Here is a 21781-nt window from a genome sequence, read left to right as displayed (position 1 = left end):
AATACTTACTCATCAATTTGACAAACACACATCTCCACCTCTTTCAGTGCAGTCTGAAGTTTGCCCAACAGTTTCTGATAAATATCTTGAGTTTCTAGGTCTTCCTCTTTTAACAAATATCGGAGCCCATGTCCATCCTGCTGTCCCAGAGACAGACCTGAAGGGGCTGCCATTGTTGTGATTGTGTGTTGAACGTACACCATAGGGCTCAGTTTCCCTGAGGAGTTAACATTATTCCAGAACAATATTTATGACCTTTGACTTACAGTAACGATCCAATGCAATTCATTCTAGACACCCAAGCTAACATAAAATAAAATGCCAATCCGATGCTGAATTTAATTCAGGAATTAAAGCTTCTGGGAATTGTGATTAAAATATGATTCCATCTCATACCCTAGTGTGACGGTGTGGAGTGGCCCTGGGCTGAAGCAGCTCCTCCTGTATTTTTCTCACAGTTATGGGGCCACTTCAGACTCGTCGCTTTCACAGCAGGATAAGCTGTGTCTATCATACATGTGAGGAAGGCAAGAACAACCACTCTTCTTAGAGAAAAAATAATAAAAATGAATAACCCCATTTTCATTTGATAAATGCTTATGTATAATTATCCAAATGAAAATAGAGAGGATTCCTGTCTTTATAAAGTTCAGACTTGTTTGCACACAGAGGAATCGATCATATTTCAGGGATGCTGGAATAGTTAATAATTGCCTAAAGTACTTTTCATGATTTAAGAAAATCTCAAAAGCTAACATACCTTGCTCAGATTTATTTTCTTTATCAAGAGAATTATGCTTCCTACTATCCAGCTGAACACCAAATGCACTCCCCAGAGAGGTTGATGTTTTGGGATAGGAAACTTCCATTATGTTGACATGGCAGTTGGTAGGGCAGAAATCACTGCTGTGTAATGGGGAAATTTTAGATTTGGCCTGTTTAAAGGTGGGCCAGGCTCTATTCTTCAGTACCCGTGAAAACTGTAAATTAAAGAATAAATAAAAAGCAGTTGAACACACAGCAACAACTCAAACACTTCACTTCCATCATATGTAACAAAATATTAAAAAATTAAATCATGTCAAGTGGAATTAGTGAAACAAATTTTACGTTGTTGGAAATGAAGTCATTATTTTAAAACCCGCACATTCATAATAAAGCAAAGCAATATTGGCAACAAATGCATAGGATTCTTTTGAAACTCTGATTACAAGTTAGATGCTAAGAGAGGTTATTTTTTAAGTTTATTTATTTATTTATTTAGAGAGAGACAGAGACAGTGTGAGTAGGGAAGGGGCAGAGAGAGAATCCCAAGCAGGCTCCACACCATCAACACAGAGCCCAATGTGGGGCTCCAACTCATGAAACTGTGAGATCATGACCTGAGCTGAAACCAAGAGTCAGATGCTTCACTGACTGAGCCACCCAGGTGCCCCTAAAAGAAGTAAATTTTAAGTGACCAATCCCACTTACTAGGAGTCAGATCCACAGACTGCTAGCAGCTGAGAATCCGACAGAGAAATCATATTGGAATCCAAGGATATGCAGATAGGAACACGATATTTAAAGTGAGGCAAAGCGGCAGAAGAGGACAGCTGTCAGGTGAAGAGTGGATTATTCCAAACATTGTCAGAAAGCCAGTCCAAACCTGAGTCTCAGAACAGGTGAGACAGCAGGTGTGGTGGTGTTGACCCAGAAGGTCGGGACAACAGGCAGAAACAACTATACTTCCCATATCTCCTGCTAAGAACTGCTGAGCACCTGGGTCAGGGTCAGCCTGAAGACTGGTGTGGACTCTGCTTTTATGCCACTGAATAAAGTGACACTCAAGGGATCTGCATGACTTCCAAGAACTGCCACTCCACACTTCGAACCTTGTAATTCAAGTCCATCTAATTCTTGCCATGGTCTATACAGCCACCCAAAGTCTGATCTGCACCTAGGTTATCATCTCAAGCTCTCCTCCCCTTGCTCCCTGGGCTCCTTGTTGCCTTCACCCAGGCCTTCTTACATACCATCTACTCATTCTAGGTCTTTGTACAGACTGTTCGGAGTGCTGTGCCCAGAGTGTTCTTCTTCCTTCATTGCCAAACTTACTTCTATTCATTTTCAAGTTCTATGAAATCAGCAGGCCTACCATGAGCCTTCATCTAGGTCCAACTTCCTTGGCTAGGTTATAGCACATTGTAACCCTCCTTACAATTATGAATAATCTTATCTCTATCTCAGTGGGTGGTAAATTCTATGAGGGTTATACCTATGTCTGTCTTGTGCACCTCATGGACTTGAACTGGATTATACTTTCAAAATCAAAGGACGGAGAGCCACCGGCTACGTATGTTTTAGTTACACTTAGGCTATTTATAACTTATGTGATGGTGGGCAAGTCACTGTCCTTTTACCATTCCTAGTAAAATAAAGAATATGGATAAAATAATCTCTGTGCTCTCTTCTTGCTTGAAAACAATAAGCAGATCCTATTTATTTATACTACTAGTGAGTAGTAATTTGGGCACTGAAAGATTAAAAATTAAGACTAACACTGGTTACCATGCAACTTTTCTAGGTTAAATTAAAAAATAAAGACATAATACCAAAAATCACAACTTACAAGCTCATCATCAGAATATGAACTATTTTATCTACATATTAAACTGTGCTTTCAAATCACATGTCTGAAGCTATGTAGCTCAGCAAAGTATAAGCACACAGTAGCAATTAAAATGGAAGTGGACTGAAATGCAGAAAACTGCCAACAAAATTAGTAACAAACTTGATAATAATGGTATAGTGATAATATCCTAACCACTAAAAGAGTGGAAGTAATTTAGAGAATTAATGTTCTATCCCCTCACTTTACTAATAAAAAACTGTGACCTGAAGACTCATCTGGGAAAGACCTCAAATTGGGAAAGACGCAAACTTGCAGTGAGAAGGTCTTTTCTGTTGCAGTTGCGGGATAAGGCCCCACGGTACACACAAAGGCACAGAAATCAATTTTATCGTGGCCCAGCATTGACCATAATAGATAGATATGCTTCTTTTGCCTTCTTTCACTTTAACCTTTTACCTACTTATTGAAAAATATAAAGAGAAGCATCTATTCCAGACTCGCACTAAATGCTGGAGACACAGCCCTTGCCCTCATGGAGTTCATGGTCTAGTAGGGGACACAGGTGAAAATAATATAATATTCTTATATGTAACATATTATTACAAGTATATGTAATGTACATGTATAAATATATGTACAACTATATGCATCTATAACAATTATATAATAAATATGATAGCCAGGACAATTAGAAATTTGGTAAGTGCTAGGAAGGAAGTGAACAGAGCAATGGGCTGTGGTGTTACTAGAGCAATCAGGTAGACAAGGGGGAATGCTGCCTTTCTAGTGCAACCAGTTTCCTATAACTTTCCAACATGCACCGCAGTACAAACGCCCGTGGACACAGTCTGTTTCTTCTCCCCATACACTCAGGAGGGGTGTGCAACCATGCCCAAATGGCTGGAACTCTTTCAAAGAGTGTCAGAGAGGAAACGTCTTTGCTTGCCTCTCTCAGAGAAGAAAGAGGCTTATGAAAGCAGTGCTGTCTTCCATCCAAGGGTGTCCCTAGGAAAGGGGGAGGTGCAGGAGGCACCCCACAGTCATGGGTCCTAGAAATGTGCTAAATACATCAAAAATGTACTCCTAGAGGGCATGCCCTAATATTTAATTGTGACACCCTCCTGTAACACACCTAAAGTGAGCAAGGCACAGTTCCTGTGACTGTAGAACACGCACAGGAATGTGTTCTAGCCTGGCCACACGGTGGTAAGTGGCCCTGCCAACATGAACCTGGCATCTTGTTTGGAAACATCAAAAAGAACACTGAACTCGTTAATCTGCTTTGGAGAAGCGCACAAAGAAAGACAAAAAAAAAGCGCTATTTTCCATAAACAAAAATTGCAATTTTGCAATAAAGAAATGTACAGGGTTTAGGGGAAGGTGAGCTGGCATGGACAGCATTTTAGGCCTCTCATGGATAGCGTAGCCCACTTATCCCCACCTTTATTCATCCATCCAACAATTACACATCGAGGATTTTCTAAATCAGGCTCCATTCTAGGCAAGTTGGGAAACATCAGTGAATGGAACAGATTTCTGCCTTCTGGGAGGTTATGTTCTAGTGAAGGGAGAGGCCAACAATAAACATAACAAGTCAATTACACCATGCTAGAACATGATAAGTATAGCTGAAAACAAAATGGAGCTGGGAAAGAGGGTTGGGAATTTCAGAGGTGAGGTGAAGAATGCCCTGCCAATTGTAATCTGGGTGGTCAGGGCAGGCCTCAGTGAGAATCTGGCATTTAAGCAAAATCTTGAAGGAAGGAAGAGTTAGGAATGTGGGTGTTAGGAAGAGAAGGCTGCCTGGCAGGGTGAACATTCAATGCAGAAGCCCCAAGGAAAGTGTGTTCCATGTCAGGAAGACTGGTGTGGTCAGAGCACACAGTGAAAGGGGAAGGGAAAGGTGACAGACAGGAATGGGGAGATCATGGGTAGAAGGAGGGCTCAGCTCAAACAGGAGCTCACAGGCCTTTGGAAAGATTTAGTTCTTACTGTGATTGAGATCCACAGCCCCTCAGAACAAACACACCGTCAGTGGGCAAGGGTGGAAGCAGGAAGACCACTCTTGGGAGAGTCAACATTGGCTCACCCTAGGCTGTCAGCAATCACAGCGGTGAGAAAAGGCTGCATGTGGTAAAGGTACAGCCAAGAGAATGGTATGTGAGAACGAGAAGTAAAGAATGTATTCGAGGTTTTAAGACAGAGCAATGCGGGAGGATGGGTCTCATTCTGAGGTGGAGAAAACAGCAAATATGACAAACTGGAGGGGCAGGACCAGGACTGTATTCTGGACATGTGAAGTCTGAGGTATCTGTTAGACTCAAATGGAGAGGTCAGACGGCAAGACTGAATGTGATCACTGGGGGATGGAGAGCAGAGAGAGAGAGAGAGTCGGGGAGCAAATCCCAAATTCTGCAGCATGAAGAGATCAGAGAAAAAAGGATGAACAAACGTGGGACACTCACTGTGACTGAGCCACCCAGAAAAGACAAAACCAGATACACAGTCAACTGCACTGATGCTACTAAAACAAGGAATAAGATGATGACAGTAAATGAACTTTGGCAAAATCAAATCATCATCAATCAATGACCTTAAAAAGCCATTTCAGGGGCACCTGGGTGGCTCAGTCAGTTGAGCATCTGACTCTTGATTTAGGCTCAGGTCATGGTCCCAAGATCGTGGAATCAAGCCCTGTGTCAGGCTCCATACTGGGCATGGAGCCTGCTTGAAATTCTCTCTCTCTTTCTCTCTCTCTCTCTCTCTCTCTCTCTCTCTCTCTCTCTCTCTCTCTTTCTCTCCCCCTTGGGTGCTCTCTCTTTCTTAAAAAAAAAAAAAAAAGAGCCACTTGAGTTACATGGAGGGTACTTGAGCCCATCTTGAGTGTGTTGAGAATGTCAAGCGAGTGAGACAACAGGTATATACAGCAAGTATAGGTAGTTGTTTTACAGGATAGAATTCAAGAAATGAAACAGTAGGTAGAGAAAAGTCTGGGGGTCAAGGGAAATATTGACTTTTTAAATCTAGATGATATTAAAGTGTATTTGTATATTGATAAGAATAAGTAATTCTTGGAAGTGGAACTTCAGGTTTCTAATGCACTGGTAGTTAATTCACGAATTATTAACCATGACAATACATTAAAATCCAATTATACTCACTTGACAAAAAGTGAAAAAACATAGAAAGGTAGGCTACTATTTTGAAGATAATCTCCCATTTCAATTAAGTGTAAAACTCTATTGGCATAGTTATAAAAATTCTGTATCAGAGGAAGGGGACATCAGGAAGCTTTTACCACAAATTTTCCAGACCCATGTATCAATCAGTTTGAGGATTTTGTGGCATTAATAACTAAAGGCACTTGGAATATTTAAAGTAAGACTTTGGGGGGCGCCTGGGTGGCGCAGTCGGTTAGGCGTCCGACTTCAGCCAGGTCACGATCTCGCGGTCCGTGAGTTCGAGCCCCGCGTCAGGCTCTGGGCTGATGGCTCGGAGCCTGGAGCCTGTTTCCGATTCTGTGTCTCCCTCTCTCTCTGCCCCTCCCCCGTTCATGCTCTGTCTCTCTCTGTCCCAAAAATAAATAAAAAACGTTGAAAAAAAAAATTAAAAATAAATAAATAAATAAATAAAGTAAGACTTTGGATTCCTACACGCAATATTTTTGTGTAAACAGGAACTATCTCTTGAAAGCTCATTAAATATTTATATGGAGGAAACATCCCTAATACACAGAATAAACCCAATTATGGAATTACTCTACAACAGAGAATGAATCTAGAATTAAAAAGGGTCCCAAGGACAATTTAGGATAAGAATGTTTCTCCAAACAGTGCATAGTTTTATGTCTGGATCACCCACACATCCTGCCCCAAGGAGATTAAATGCCTGCTTAGGATTCACTCTCCAGTAAGGTCTGAAACTTGTCTCATACATGTGCTAAAAAACATCTGTGGCCTGTACAGCTGGGCAGAAAATCAATTATGATTGGGGAAGCCTGGCTATAGAAACTGCAGAAATCAACTTGTTTCTATTTTTAAAACCTAAAACTTTAATAGTCAAAATAAAGGAAAGCCAGCCTCTTTGAAATTTTAGTTTCTATGGATACATTTTATTTTACAAAAAAAGAGGGGTGTTTGAAGCCTTCATCTGGAAGAAAAAATATGCTACTAAAAATAGCTTCAAAGTAAATACATGAAAATTAAAAATATACGTTCACAAATGCTATAGTTTCTGTTGACATGCATTTGATACATAAATGGAGCTAACCTTATGTAACCTAGAAAGGCTATTATTGTGTTAGGTATCTGAATTTTGTTCAAATTAAAAATATTCTTGAAATATTTTCATGCTAACCTTGCTTGTCTATCTAGTGAGAAAGGCAGTCGATTATTCTAAATGTGTTTATGGTCAATAAGGGATGCTGAAAAGGATACCTTTGAAGGTGTTTAAATTCTAGTTGAATATAATTTTCTCTTTACTTCTAAAATTAAAAAGAAAAATAAATGAGACAGCATTCTACAGGACTGGACCCAGTCTGCCACTTCCAGCTAAGTGACCTTAAGCCAATTCTTAATCTCCTGGAGAAACAAGCAGATGGTGGGATTCTTCAGTACATACAGCTATTTCGAGGCTCACACAACAATAATGTACATAGAAGAACTTCCCACAATTCAGTGATATTATTTTTATCATCTGAAATCACTGCCCATTAGCCTGTCCATCTCTGCTTTAAAAGCTTTCCGGGCTGTCAGTTACTTCTGAGAAAGTGTAAGAAATTTTTTACTCGGCAGGTTCATGTTTTTGAGAATCCCCAACATTTTGGGAAAAACCTGTTCCTTTTATGCTTCTAATCCTACTCCCAACATAACACTCTCCAGTTTATCACAAACCATATTTTTGTTAAAAACCAAGGTGTAACACCTTCTTCATCCACCATAACCAATCCATCGTAGAGCTATATATATTTTACCTGCTATGTATCGTTTGGATTGATCCTTTTCTCTCTATCCCCAAAGCTTCTACATGAGACCAAGTCACCATCAACTCGTACTTCTTACAAACAAATCTGATTCTTATGCCACTCGAAAATATCACTGGAAAACTCAGATTTTGTCAGTTTTCCTTTTAATGGTATCTAACTCCAATCCTTTCTAGTGTAGGCAACATGCCAATTCTTCATCAATAAAATCAATCTCATTTCTACATCGTGGCCTTCACTTACAATATCTCTCTTTACTTGAGTGCCATCTCTACTCCTCTTCACTCTGAGAAATCTTTCCAACTTACAGCAGCTAACATCTGCTGACTATTCAATCCACAAAGATTTCTCCTTTACTGAACTGCCACTGCCGTAGTAATAAGACCCATACTGTTTAGCTGTGTAGTGAAATGTAGCAGTGGAATTTGAACAATATATATACTGTGTAGTACAGTGTCAAATTGCAGGTAAACAAACAAAAACAGATTTATAATAAAAGGAAGCAAGGTTTAAATTCCACAGCTGTGTTCAGTTGCATGCCTTTGGGCAAGTTACTTGACCACTCTGAGCCTCAGCCACTTATCAATGAAATAGATAATGTGTCTCAAGTCACTGTGTGGATAAAATTATACAACATATGCAAACTGTAAAATATCTATGCAATGCCTGATATGACAGCAGATTGCTATAAACTGATGTGTGCTGCATAACTCCAGGGAGCACCATCATAGAGAAGAGGGTATGGGGTGCCAACACATTCACCCAGTCATCGTGGCACCTCCTAATAGGTTAAGTAGTCAGTATTATTATTACTTACTTCATGTATTTTGACCCGTCTTCCATATAGATTTTAGGTGTGGGAGGGGAGCCATCCTTAAGCAATTACTGCCTACATAACAGGTATGCATTTAGTAAACGTTTACCTGTTCTTCCTGCCCCAACCTGCAATAAATTTCCTTTTGTGAAGCTGAGTTTTTGACGCATGCCATTGGCTTTCAATAAAGAGTGTATGAAAAATATCTGCACATAAAACAAACCGCCGCTTCTTTTTCAGGGATATGTTTACAGATACTGCCCTGACATTTCCTGGTGTCGCCTCTTTGAAATTCAGCGTGAGAGATTTCTTTTAGAACTTAGTCTAAGAAAAGCTTTGCTTCTCTTAAGAAACATGTATAAATTATAGGGATGCTGATAAATATGTGATAGACTGTATTTATTTATTTATTTATTTTTTTGGTTATCAGGAAACTGCAGGTGAAATATAATATTCCACTTTAGCAACTAACTAGCTTTAGCACTTGCTGACCTTATCACCTTTTTGGTGGTCTATACCATTTATTGTAATATAACTTTACCTATAAATGTATCTGCTAATTTTCTGTCAATATCCATTCTCTCTTTCTTCTTTTATTAATAAAATTCTCTGAGTTTTATTTGGGCACATGGATGTCCAGTTTGAGACAATATTTCTCAGTCTGCTTTCACTAAATGACTAATTGCATGTGAACAGGAGTGATGTGTACAACTTCCAGGTCATGGCCTCAACAGGAAACTCTTTGCTCTCCACTTCTTTTCTGTCCTGAGGGGCTATAACTTAGACATAGTGCTGATCAGCCAACCTTGACCTTGTGGAAGAGGGCAATGTCTTAGGAGAGACAGCAAAACTATAGAAGCAGCCCTAGAAGATTGTCAATCCAGTCCCCACTGGACTCCCAGCCCGCTGAACCTTCATATGAGTGAAAAATCAACTTTCAATTTTAAGCCCATGTTATCTTGGTCCTTCTTACAGCAGCTGAATCAATACCCTATCTAATATATCCTCATCCTGATGTTTTGTTTTTACTCACATAGTTTACTTTTTTCATGTATATTTTTTAAGATATTTCTACTGCTTTTGTTTTTTTGTATGAATGGAGAGAAGTAGGAAGAAAATTAAAAAAAAAAAAACAGAAAGAGAAATGACCCCCAAACACTGACAAGTTTGACAACTAGAATCTGTCTCAACACCTATCATACTTTATACAGATCCATTTCTGAAAGAGAATGATTCTCTTTTCAAAATGTGTTCAAAAGGGAATGCTAATTTGCATTTGTTTCGACCTTTTAAATTTTACCTCAAACACTGTCCTATCTCAGAGAGAAAAGAGAAATAAAAAGAATCTTCTGCTCTTCAGCAACAACAAAGCATTCATGGAATCTTTCCTGAAATCAAATAGGCGAACTGAGCTCAACAATCATGGAAAGAGAATTAACAGATGTGACAATTAAGCAGTAATCTTGAATATCATTTTTCTTCATGTGAATGGATTTATAAAAAATCAAAATAGCAACCCATATTCAACTTCACAAGATAAACATTTAGTGAAGTCCTAAAGAAAAATATGGTGATCCTTCTTCCCCTTGTCCCACTCTACCTGAGGTAACCAGTGTTCAAGTATTCATTTCCACATTTCCCTATTCTCATATAGCCCTATCTGGACATACATGGGCTTATCTTTTACTTAATATATCAGGAGTGTAAAACATATAGATTAACTCACATTCAGAAACACTGAGATAAATAATATTTCCTCGGATGGCTGTGCCAAATTTTAAACAACCAGCCTCATTTTGAGGGAAATAATTTTATTAGCTAGTCTACTGACAAAAATAGAAAAAAAACTTACTGTAGGATATATTTTGGACATCAACTTCTAATTCTATCTCTAAATTATATCAAATCCATCGAACTTTCTCTGTCTCCCCATCTTCACCACAGGCCAACCTATCATCATCACTCACTGGGACTATTCCAAGAGCTTTCTCCTCATATCTATGCCTCATCTCTTCCTAGCAATCCATTCCTACAGAGGAGGCAGCGCCATCTCTTAGAAACCTAAATCAGATGAAGTCACACACGTTTAAAAGCTTCCAACTCTTGGGGCGCCTGGGTGGCTCAGTCGGTTAAGCGGCCGACTTCGGCTCAGGTCATGATCTCACGGTCCGTGAGTTCGAGCCCCGCGTCGGGCTCTGTGCGGACAGCTCAGAGCCTGGAGCCTGTTTCAGATTCTGTGTCTCCCTCTCTCTGACCCTCCCCGTTCATGCTCTGTCTCTCTCTGTCTCAAAAATAAATAAACGTTAAAAAAAATTTAAAAAAATAAATAAATAAATAAAAGCTTCCAACTCTTCTTGTTGATGTGCGAAGAAAATCCAAACTCCTTCCAAAGTTCCAAAAGGTAAAAAGCTTCCAGAGCGCTTCTTCCTGGTCCCTGTCTGAGCTTCCAACCTTATGACTTGGCCATATTCCCCCTGACACCCTGGTTGCTTTTTTTTCCCCACTTTGGAGCCGCAGGTGAACTTTATTTACTTCTTTGCTGCTTACCCCTCTCAAATATAAATAACCCGAGAGGGAAGATGTTCTCTCCTTTGCTGCCATATTCCTGGCACCAAGAACAGTGCTTGGCATATAAAATGTGCTCAATAAATATGTCAAATAAATGTACAAATCAGTCAATTTCAAACAGACTATGTTCTGTGTACTTTCTGATTGAGAGCTCTCTTCCCTCTGTTGAGATAAAAAGAAAAGAACTATTGACTTCATAATTACATGGCCTGGATTTACATCCCAACTCTATCTTTTGCTAGCAAATAATTGAATTCTTTAGGCCTCAGTTACATGTCGAAAATGTGGAATAATGACCTAGCTTTCAGGTTTGCAAAGATCAAATGAGGTTAATGGATGTAAAGGCATTTTAAAAACTCTAAACTCTAAAATATTACATAAATAAAAAAATAAAATGTTATATAAATGTTATTATTTCAATAAACTGGTACACAAGTAATGAAAATATCAGTAAGTGAATTAAATTGGACATTTAAATTATTTAAATAATATATACATGTCAAATAAGGAAACAGAAGTTTTACCTTTTTATAACTGGATATTCTCTGACATATGTGCTCAATTTTTTCACTGCAAAAGGCACTGAATTTATTATGAAGGTCAGTAGGAATCACTTCATTTAAAGAGTTAAGGCTGGTGCAGTTTTGGACAAAATGATCATCGCTTTTAGCCAGGGCTTCAAGAATCTGTAGTAATACACACACACACACAAGTAAAGAAAACCTTCAAAATTAGCCAAATACAATTTTCACAAGTCTAGAACACAGAGTGACATTCCCCAGCACACTTCTTTTCACTGCCTGGGATTTCTATGTTCAGTAAAACTCTCACCGCGAAGTGACGGACTTTGTTTGCCCCTCGTGTTTTGCCTTCTGCTGGCTATAAAAGGTTACCTGAGGGAAGTGAGTGGACTTCAAAGACTGCCTGCTGGACAAATCAGTATGCTCTGATGTGGGAACACATTGCCTATATTTTAGTCAGTTACTCAGAACTTTTTTTTCCCCTCAGTTTGGTAGTAGAACAACAAAAACTAAGGAAAACCTATAGAATGGCATCCTTACTTTCTACTGGGAGCCCAGTATAGAGAATGCAGACAACAAATGTTTGCTGAAGAAATGAATACATGAGAAGAAATTCTCTTACTAACGTAAAATCAATGTCAGTTGCAGTATCTGAGCACCCAGCTGATAAACACATCAGATAAAAGGTCCATGTGATATTTTAATTAGTAAATCCTTTTGAACATTTGAATCAATTGTAAGGCAGCATTTGTGTGTGTTTGTGTGTGTACCTACCACTGATCACTGGGAATTTCCAATGAATGGAGAATTATGTGTCATATTTATGATTGTTCAAAGATTGCAAGGGTTGATTGCACCCTTACCTGACATTTTCATAATACTGTACGAGACAATGTATAGATTCTATGTTTATTTGAGCTCCCTCACAGGAAGCTCCACTTCCCTGTCTTGCAGAATACAGAGTGTGAGTTTTTGGTTTAATCACTACTCTAGAAAGTAGAGTTCAATTTATCATTAGCTGTGTGATCTTGGTTCAATTTCTTAATTTCTTTGATACTCTTTTCTTCAAATATGAAATAGAAGTATTTTCAGTACTTATACAGTTGTCATATATAAAATAATCCATGTAACTTCGCAAATTTGAAATAGCTAGAAAATGGATAAAATAATGATAATAACCTGGGTCCAAACTTACATGGATTGCCTTGATAATATAACATATTTGGGCAATGGTGGCATTTTGAACATACAGATGCTATATTGAAAGATACAGAGTGGTACAATGTCATCAGAATAACGCAATTGTTTTGGAAGCTGACTTTCAGAATATAAAACAAAAAACATAAAATAAGTATTTTTGAAACAGTGCATTTGGATTTCTACATTATTTTCTGCCACTAAAATTTTAAAAAATACATACTATTAATGCTAAATCTATCTCAGCTACACACACACACACACACACACACACACACACACACAATGAAACAAGAAGTGACATGTGAATAAATAAAAGTAGTGAAGCTATATGTCATATTTCTTACTTGTAATACCTGAATCCTCACAAGGTGATATAAAAGCAGATGCAGGGGTGCCTTGGTGGCTCAGTTGGTTAAGCATCCGACTCTTGATTTTGGCTCAGGTCACAATCTGACATTTGTGGGATTGAGCCCCATGTCAGGTTCTCCACTAACCTTAGTATTCATTCTCTCTCTCTCTCTCAAAATAAATAAACATTTAAATAAATAAATACAGATGAAATACTAAAACACAGACCTGGGGAGTATCCAATAGGAATTTTATTTATTCACCTGGTGAAAGGATCATAAAAAGCAAGCACATGCCCATCTTTCACTAACCACATGTTTTATCCATTTGCATGAAAACTCTCTTACTCCCTATCTTGCTTTAGCCTAAAGACTAAGGGTGATATCCTTCCCAATTAAGAATCACATAAATGTCTGAAGATCTATTCATAAATGGATCACTGAGATTTGTGAAATTATATGAAATAAACATGAGACTTGGAGAATTGGAAATTTCCTATAATACATTTCATGACTTCAAATACTTTTCAGAGGATTATCTACATTTAAAAAAGCACCACCTGTCATGAAAACCATCTGAAAGGTATTCATGATACTGAATCAACAGATGTAGCAAACTTGCTAAATGTAGAGAAGCCTTTGCCAAATCAACTAACATTTGCCTGGGCAAGAGTCCCATCTAACATAACACTGTACTCCAAAAGAGATCAATAAAAAAAGAAGATTGTATGCATACTGAGTAATGGGGGGAAAACAGAAAAGAAAGTTGAACGAGCTGACAGCTGAAGCATACACAGCTGTTTACGTTTTGGGAAGTGGGGGTGGGGGAGAGTTTCAGTTACTTTATTTAGAACAAAATCCCTTGTTTTCCCAGGATCACTCATACCTTGGCAGTGAGGCTAAAGAAACCTTTGGGCTCAATCATCTTCTCCACCACATTGCACTTTATCCCGGCTGTGCTGTCATACTCATACACAACACCATATTCCAGGTGGACGTTATCCACAGTCAGGCTCACGTGCTCCTTCTTCCCGTCGATGATGGCCATGGTGTTGAACTTGTCAATCACCTCTGGAACAAGGACAGTTTTCATTCAGCAAATTCAGGAAGGGTTTTGTGAGTCTCTTCAAATAATTTGAGTGTCTCTGAATAATGTTTAAAGATTTCTTTAAAGAATGGATAAATCTAATATTGTTGTTAACATTTCTGAAACAAGAGCACTTAAAAAACATATGTTTGCATGATCCAAATCTCACCATTCCAACATGACTAGTCTTTGCACATCCATTTTGATCTATCAACCATATGTATGCCTATTTATACCAATATAAACATTATATATACAATTTTATAATTTTTGTTAAAAGCATGCATGACTTAAAGTCAGGGTTCCTAAAACTGCCTCAAACATTGAACGAATACTTATTCAGAGGAGGAAAAACTACACAAAGCCATACGGAAGAAGCAGAAAGGAGATGCACTAATCATTTATTTCAGCAGACAGGATCCCTGAATTTTCCCAAACACCATCTTCTGCAGATAGCTCATAGAGAAGATTTGTCATTGTCTGCTTAATAACATTTTCATCTGGAATGTCTTCCTACAGGTTTTTGGCCTACAATCAATCCGCTGATATAAAAACACAAAAATCTGAAGCAAGAAACCACTGAGAAACCTAACAACAAATATTAAATTAGCAAAAACAGAATCTTAGTTAGATAAAAACAGTTAAGTCCTAGGATGGTAGAAATAGTAAAAATAGACAAAGGCAGAATAACGGTTTATCTTAAAATAATGGAGTCCCAGAGTAGCTAGAAACCAATTATCAGAGCATCTCACCAACCCTTTCACTGTGGCACCAACGACGAGGAGCAAAAATCAACTAACTCTAAATGAGGAATAAAGGGCTCAAGATAATGTCCTGAGATTTGTCCTAGTTTAAGTAAATAAGAAAGTTACTGTGTCATAACAATCTTGGTGCTCCAATGTGGTTGAAATATTTCTGATACTGTCCATGATCTGAGTGGTTCCTTCCAGGAGTGGAGGGAACACAGCTTTCCCTAAGTTGACCACCCCCGTATGATCAGTACAGGGGATTATGTAACTATGCTGGTTGGAAGAAACTAACAGTACAATAAAAATGTCCAACGATACCTACCAATAATATAAATGAAAAGATATCATGAAACTTTAAGAGAGGATTCAAAGACTTCTGTGAAAAAAGTGTTGAAACAATAATTCAAGGTATTTGTCAAATGCAAACATAAATTTAATTGTTTCCATCCCTTTACCCTTGGCGAAGAAGCCACTGAATCCAACAATCTGTATCTGGTTTGTTTCACTGAGAGAACAGAAACAATAGGAGTCCTTATCAAAAGATCTTTCTCTTTCTCTAATGTTTTCACATTATTAGTTTGCCTCAGTACCATTAATGTTAGAATATAGTAAAAGTTACTTGAATCAAGAAAGCATTTTCAAAGGGACTATAGACCTTCTTTCTAAACTAGGACTTCAAATTTTTGCATGCATACAGATCCCATCTTGTCAAAATGGAGACTGTGATTCAGTAGATGGGTGGGGGTAGGATTCTGCATCTCTCCAGGTGATGCTGCTGATGATGGTCTGTGAACCACACTGGATTAGGAAGGTCTACAGAACATTTAAACTCAAAACAAGAAAACGCATTTTAACTTGGGTTTGAATCCTCATCCTACCACTTACTGGCTTGGGCAAGTCCCTTAGGCTAAGGGTTAGGTTAAAATAAGGATACGACACTAACACTTTTTTGAGAGTTTCCTTTTTAATGCCTTTATGAGATAATCCATGTAAAACACTTAATAAAGTGCCAAACAAAGTGCAGTAGCTATGACGTATTAGTGACTAACTATTATTACTTACGTATTTCACATAACATCTATTTGGAGATTATGACTTAAGAAAGTGGCTTGAACATATAAGATTTTCAATAATTGGGACAAGGCACAGGCACATTAGAAAACAATACTACTGTAAGCAAATGAGGAGTGATGTGGGAAACAAAAGCAAATGAAATATTACACTTCCTTACTGCCTACAGCCTATTGACAAGTCCTTGGAATAGGCAGAGTGACCTTCCTCTGGCTCAGCTGCCTCAATGATGACACTCTGCTAAGGGCAAAGGGAATCTTAGCCTGACCCGCCACAGGATCCTGGAAGTCTACTTTAACATATAAAATTCCTTTGAGAAGGAACATACTTAAAGATCATAAAAGCCATTTATGAAAAGCCCACAGCTAACATCATCCTCAATGGGGAAAAACTGAGAGCTTTTTCCCTGAGATCAGGAACACGACAGGAATGTCCACTCTCACCGCTGTTGTTTAACATAGTGTTGGAAGTTCTAGCATCAGCAATCAGACAACAAAAGGAAATCAAAGGCATCAAAATTGGCAAAGATGAAGTTAAGCTTTCACTTTTTGCAGATGACATGATATTATACACGGAAAATCTGACAGACTCCACCAAAAGTCTGCTAGAACTGATACATGAATTCAGCAAAGTTGTAGGATACAAAATCAATGTACAGAAATCAGTTGCATTCTTATACACTAATAATGAAGCAACAGAAAGACAAATAAAGAAACTGATCCCATTCACAATTGCACCAAGAAGCATAAAATACCTAGGAATACATCTAACCAAAGATGTAAAAGATCTGTATGCTGAAAACAGTAGAAAGCTTATGAAGGAAATTGAAGAAGATATAAAGAAATGGAAAGACATTCTGTGCTCACGGATTGGAAGAATAAATACTGTCAAAATGTCAATACTACCCAAAGCTGTCTACACATTCAATGCAATCCCAATCAAAATTGCACCAGCATTCTTCTCGAAACTAGAACAAGCGATCCTAAAATTCATATGGAACCACAAAAGGCCCCAAATAGCCAAAGTAATTTTGAAGAAGATCAAAGCAGGAGGCATCACAATCCCAGACTTTAGCCTCTACTACAAAGCTGTAATCATCAAAACAGCATGGTATTGGCACAAAAACAGACACATTGACCAATGGAATAGAATAGAAACCCCAGAACTAGACCCACAAACGTATGGCCAACTCATCTTTGACAAAGCAGGAAAGAACATCCAATGGAAAAAAGACAGTCTCTTTAACAAATGGTGCTGGGAGAACTGGACAGCAACACGCAGAAGATTGAAACTAGACCACTTTCTTACACCATTCACAAAAATAAACTCAAAATGGATAAAGGACCTGAATGTGAGACAGGAAACCATCAAAACCCTAGAGGAGAAAGCAGGAAAAGACCTCTCTGACCTCAGCCGTAGCAATCTCTTACTCGACACATCCCCAAAGATAAGGGAATTAAAAGCAAAAATGAATTACTAGGACCTTATGAAGATAAAAAGCTTCTGCACAGCAAAGGAAACAACCAACAAAACTAAAAGGCAAGCAACGGAATGGGAAAACACATTTGCAAATGACATATCAGACAAAGGGCTAGTATACAAAATCTATAAAGAGCTCACCAAATTCCACACCCGAAAAACAAATAACCCAGTGAAGAAATGGGCAGAAAACATGAATAGACACTTCTCTAAAGAGGACATCCGGATGGCCAACAGGCACATGAAAAGATGCTCAACGTCGCTCCTCATCAGGGAAATACAAATCAAAACCACACTCAGATATCACCTCACGCCAGTCAGAGTGGCCAAAATGAACAAATCAGAAGACTATAGATGCTGGAGAGGATGTGGAGAAACGGGAACCCTCTTGCACTGTTGGTGGGAATGCAAATTGGTGCAGCCACTCTGGAAAACAGTGTGGAGGTTCCTCAAAAAATTAAAAAGAGACCTACCCTAAGACCCAGCAATAGCACTGCTAGGAATTTACCCAAGGGATACAGGAGTACTGATGCATAGGGGCACTTGTACCCCAATGTTTATAGCAGCACTCTCAACAATAGCCAAATTATGGAAAGAGCCTCAATGTCCATCAACTGATGAATGGATAAAGAAATTGTGGTTTATATACACAATGGAATACTACATGGCAATGAGAAAGCATCAAATATAGCCTTGTGTAGCAACATGGATGGAACTGGAGAGTGTTATGCTAAGTGAAATAAGCCATACAGAGAAAGACAGATACCATATGTTTTCACTCTTATGTGGATCCTGAGAAACTTAACAGAAACCCATGGGGGAGGGGAAGGGGAAAAAAAAAAGGAGGTTAGAGTGGGAGAGAGCCAAAGCATAAGAGACTCTTAAAAACTGAGAACAAACTGAGGGTTGATGGGGGGTGGGAGGGATGGGAGGGTGGGTGATGGGTATTGAAGAGGGCACCTTTTGGGATGAGCACTGGGTGTTGTATGGAAACCAATTTGACAATAAATTTCATATATTGAAAAAAATGAATAAATAAATAAGCTAAATAAATAAATAAATAAATAAATAAATAAATAAATAAATTGCTTTGGAAGCTTCTTTTATCTTTACACCCCCCCCCCCCCCGCCCAAGATACAGGTTAGCAATCATACTCCAAGCTTATGGCCCCACTGATATACGTCCGAAGGGTCTCATGACTGAATTTTTCCTGAATGGTAAATAAATGACCTTTTCCTAACAGCAGCTAGCCCCTCAAGGTCCTGGAAACCATGTTTCCAAAATATCTGAGAGATGTAAGCTATCCCTAAGCCCTTCCCAAACTGAAGGTATATATAATCACTCTTCACAGTCCCAGTGCAGCTCTTTCTGTTCATGGGTCCTGTCTCCATGCTTTAGTAAAACCACCTTTTGCACTGAAGACGTCTCAAGAATTCTTTCTTGGCCATCAGTAGCGAATCCCAACACTTTAAACCATTATCAAGGAGGAAAAGAAGGAACCCACCTTCTACTTTGCAGTCAAATGCATCCCCTACTTCATCTCCTGGGGGTTTAGAGTTAGCCTTTTGAAGGTCTTCTTGAGCACTCTCAATGCTATTATAAACCCATTGTATGGAGTCTTGCTGGAATGAGGAGGGGAAATGAAACCTTAGAAATATTAGTGCTTCTTAAAATGTATATCCATTTCATAAACCTGCTTTAGGAGGATTGACAATCTTACTTATTCTTCTAGTTTTTTTAAAGATAACCAAATTTTAAAGAGACAGAAAATCAACATAAGAGACTAAAAAAAAGTCAATGGCAATTATATTGCTTAACAAACTAATTTTTTAGGATTGAAATTTTATCTTCCAAAGATTTTTCTGAGTTTTGTTTCAGTTTATTTATTTTGAGAGAGGGAGCATGCAAGCAAGCGTGGGAGGGGCAGAGAGAGAGAGAGCAAGAGAATCCCAAGCAGGCTCCGTGCTGTCAGGGTGCAGGCTGACTCAAGACTTGAACCCACGAACTGTGAGACCATGACCTGAGCCAAAATCAAGAGCTGGATGCTCAACTGACGGAGCCAAGCAAGCATCCCTTCCAAAGATGTTTGTAAATAAGATGTATTTCCCAAGTGTCTTACTTAAAATGCCTCAAGTATATCTTAAAGTAAAATTTAAATTCCATTTTTAAATAAATAAATGTTAGATGGACAGTTTTCTGAAGAATGAATCATTTATCAGGATATAAACCATTTAAATACTCTCCTACCACCTATATTTTGATCCAATTAATGTTTTTTTTGAATCAAACCAATAAGAAAGTTGAAAGAACATCTTTCACTTCATTGCGTTCCCAAGTGATGTAACTATATTTTTACCCTTCCATATCATAACTCATCCTATTTTTAATTAAAATAGCAGTTGCAGTCTTATCTAGATAAATGAGAGAGAGGAAATGGCTACCAAGTAAATGCTTTCAGCTTTCCATCACTTGAAAGTTTACTCCTTTCTTAGGTAAGATGATAAATTGAATTGCACTACCGAAGTGCACTACAATTTCCATTCTCCATTTTTGCATGTATTAACTTCACAACTGTGTTTAATTATTATATTGCTATACATCGTTACAATGCTAGTTAACATTTGATCAGTCAAATACATCTTGGTAGCCTGTTGTGGTCCCTAAGGAACCACACACTCTGGTATCCACACCTTGGTGTAGCTCCTTCCCACACTGACCTGAGGCTTGGTCATGGGATCTGATTTTTCCAAGCATGATGTAAATACAGTTGATCGCTTATAATATCCCCTCTTGAAATCCAGACGCCATGCAGGAAGGACAATCTGCTAGACTGGAAAAGGGGGCCATGTGGAGGAGCTCTGGAGTGGAAGGCCATGAGGAGGGGAGGTGCAGAGCCCAGCTGTTCCATGCAAAACTTTGCTATATCAGTGCCTTCACAGGAGCCAACACTCAGTCACCCCGCAGAATCAAGAGAAATAATCAATCACTGTTGTTTTAAGCCAATAAGTTTTGGAACAGCCTGTTTTGTGGCAATGGATATGGGATACAGCATGTTACTCACTGAGTGAATTTTTCTGTTTATTGCTTTTCTTAATCATGTTACTAACCAACTTCTCTCTAGGAAGACTGTCAAGGAAAATGAAAAGGAATGAAACTCAAATCAGTTTGGCTACTTGTTAAAATTCTAATTGAAGGGGAAAGGTTTGATAATTTCAGAAGTGTCTTTTTAAAAAAATTCATTCAATGATATAGTTCAATAAATATTTGTTAATATTGCCAACCAGAATAACCTATGAATCTATGCGTGAATTCCAATTTGCTACACTAGTTTGACCTTATTAACAAGCAAAATTGAGGAGCTCAGTTTCTTGTAGGTTCAGTATTTTATAGGCTGTCAGTCCTGGCCTATGAGAAAATAACCATTGCTCTTTCTGGTTTGGACAAGTCATATTCTCAAATCTGGAAGAGTACCTGACTGTGTATGGCAGAAAAAATACAAAGCCTCTCCTCTAAAGTTGCTTTTGCATTTAGTTGATTAATTTGAGGGAATTTTCTCTTATAGCCCAATATTCACTTGTACCTCATGGGATAAGCTTTGCTTATAAATTTGGATTCTAATTTTATTTTTCTACGGCACTTGAAATTTAATCAGAGGATAGTGGTTAGAATTTTAAGCAATGACAAGTACATTTTGGTATTTTCTTTAAAGAGCTAAATCCAGTAACTTAAATAAATATATACAAAACTCAATCACAGACCCTAAAAAAACCTTCACAGACACACAAGGACCATTACATATTCTAAAGTAATAGCAAGGGTCAAAAAAACAAATCAAACCTTTGGATTTCAATGTGATAAACATTTAGGTATCTGAAAACTCATATCACAATGCAAATGAAAACACCCCAGAGCACTTGTTAAACAGGTGATAATACTGAAACAATAAAATGCAATCATTTAAGCAGAATTGATCATGATTAATTATGCAGATAAAACAATCATCATGAGGTTTACAATGATGTGCTTAAATGTGAACCTAAAAGTAGAAACCATCTTGTGTCCTTCCCTGGGCTTTCTCTGCAAGTTTGCAGGGAGACCCAGATAAGCCAAGGGCAGCTTACCTTCACTGGTCTCCTGTATTTCCTGCAGGCTGTGACATGTGCAATGACACTGGCATGTGTCTCCTTGCTGACATTGATACCATTTACTTTGATAATACACTGTCCAGGGTGAAGACCAGCAGCTGCAGCCACAGTCCCTTCAAATAAAAATGAGAAAATGGCCAAAAAAATAACTTTAGGAATGAGATTCATTTTTATCACATATACAATATGGAAAGCCATTTTAAA

General features: G+C 38.2%; 1 protein-coding gene across 5 annotated transcripts in view; it reads right to left on the bottom strand.

Annotated features, from left to right (window-relative positions):
* Positions 1 to 21781, bottom strand: part of PREX2 (phosphatidylinositol-3,4,5-trisphosphate dependent Rac exchange factor 2) — a 297237-nt gene that overhangs the window by 121878 nt on the left and 153578 nt on the right. For all 5 annotated transcript variants that reach the window (XR_009253713.1, XR_009253712.1, XR_009253711.1 and 2 more), the window contains 6 exons: positions 21554 to 21690; positions 18937 to 19054; positions 13932 to 14116; positions 11502 to 11663; positions 761 to 980; positions 10 to 217 (listed from right to left, as the gene is read on the bottom strand). Coding sequence is in view for 2 of the 5 variants with exons in the window: in XM_058699768.1 (XP_058555751.1) it covers positions 10 to 217; positions 761 to 980; positions 11502 to 11663; positions 13932 to 14116; positions 18937 to 19054; positions 21554 to 21690 (1030 nt within the window). In the remaining 3 variants the exon portion in view is untranslated. The remainder of the gene's footprint in view (positions 1 to 9; positions 218 to 760; positions 981 to 11501; positions 11664 to 13931; positions 14117 to 18936; positions 19055 to 21553; positions 21691 to 21781) is intronic.

Source organism: Neofelis nebulosa, chromosome 14 (assembly GCF_028018385.1).
Source record: "Neofelis nebulosa isolate mNeoNeb1 chromosome 14, mNeoNeb1.pri, whole genome shotgun sequence".
NCBI classification, from domain to species: domain Eukaryota; kingdom Metazoa; phylum Chordata; class Mammalia; order Carnivora; family Felidae; genus Neofelis; species Neofelis nebulosa.
The sequence above is the reverse complement of the archived record's forward strand: the minus strand, read 5'-3'. Positions and strand labels throughout refer to the sequence as shown.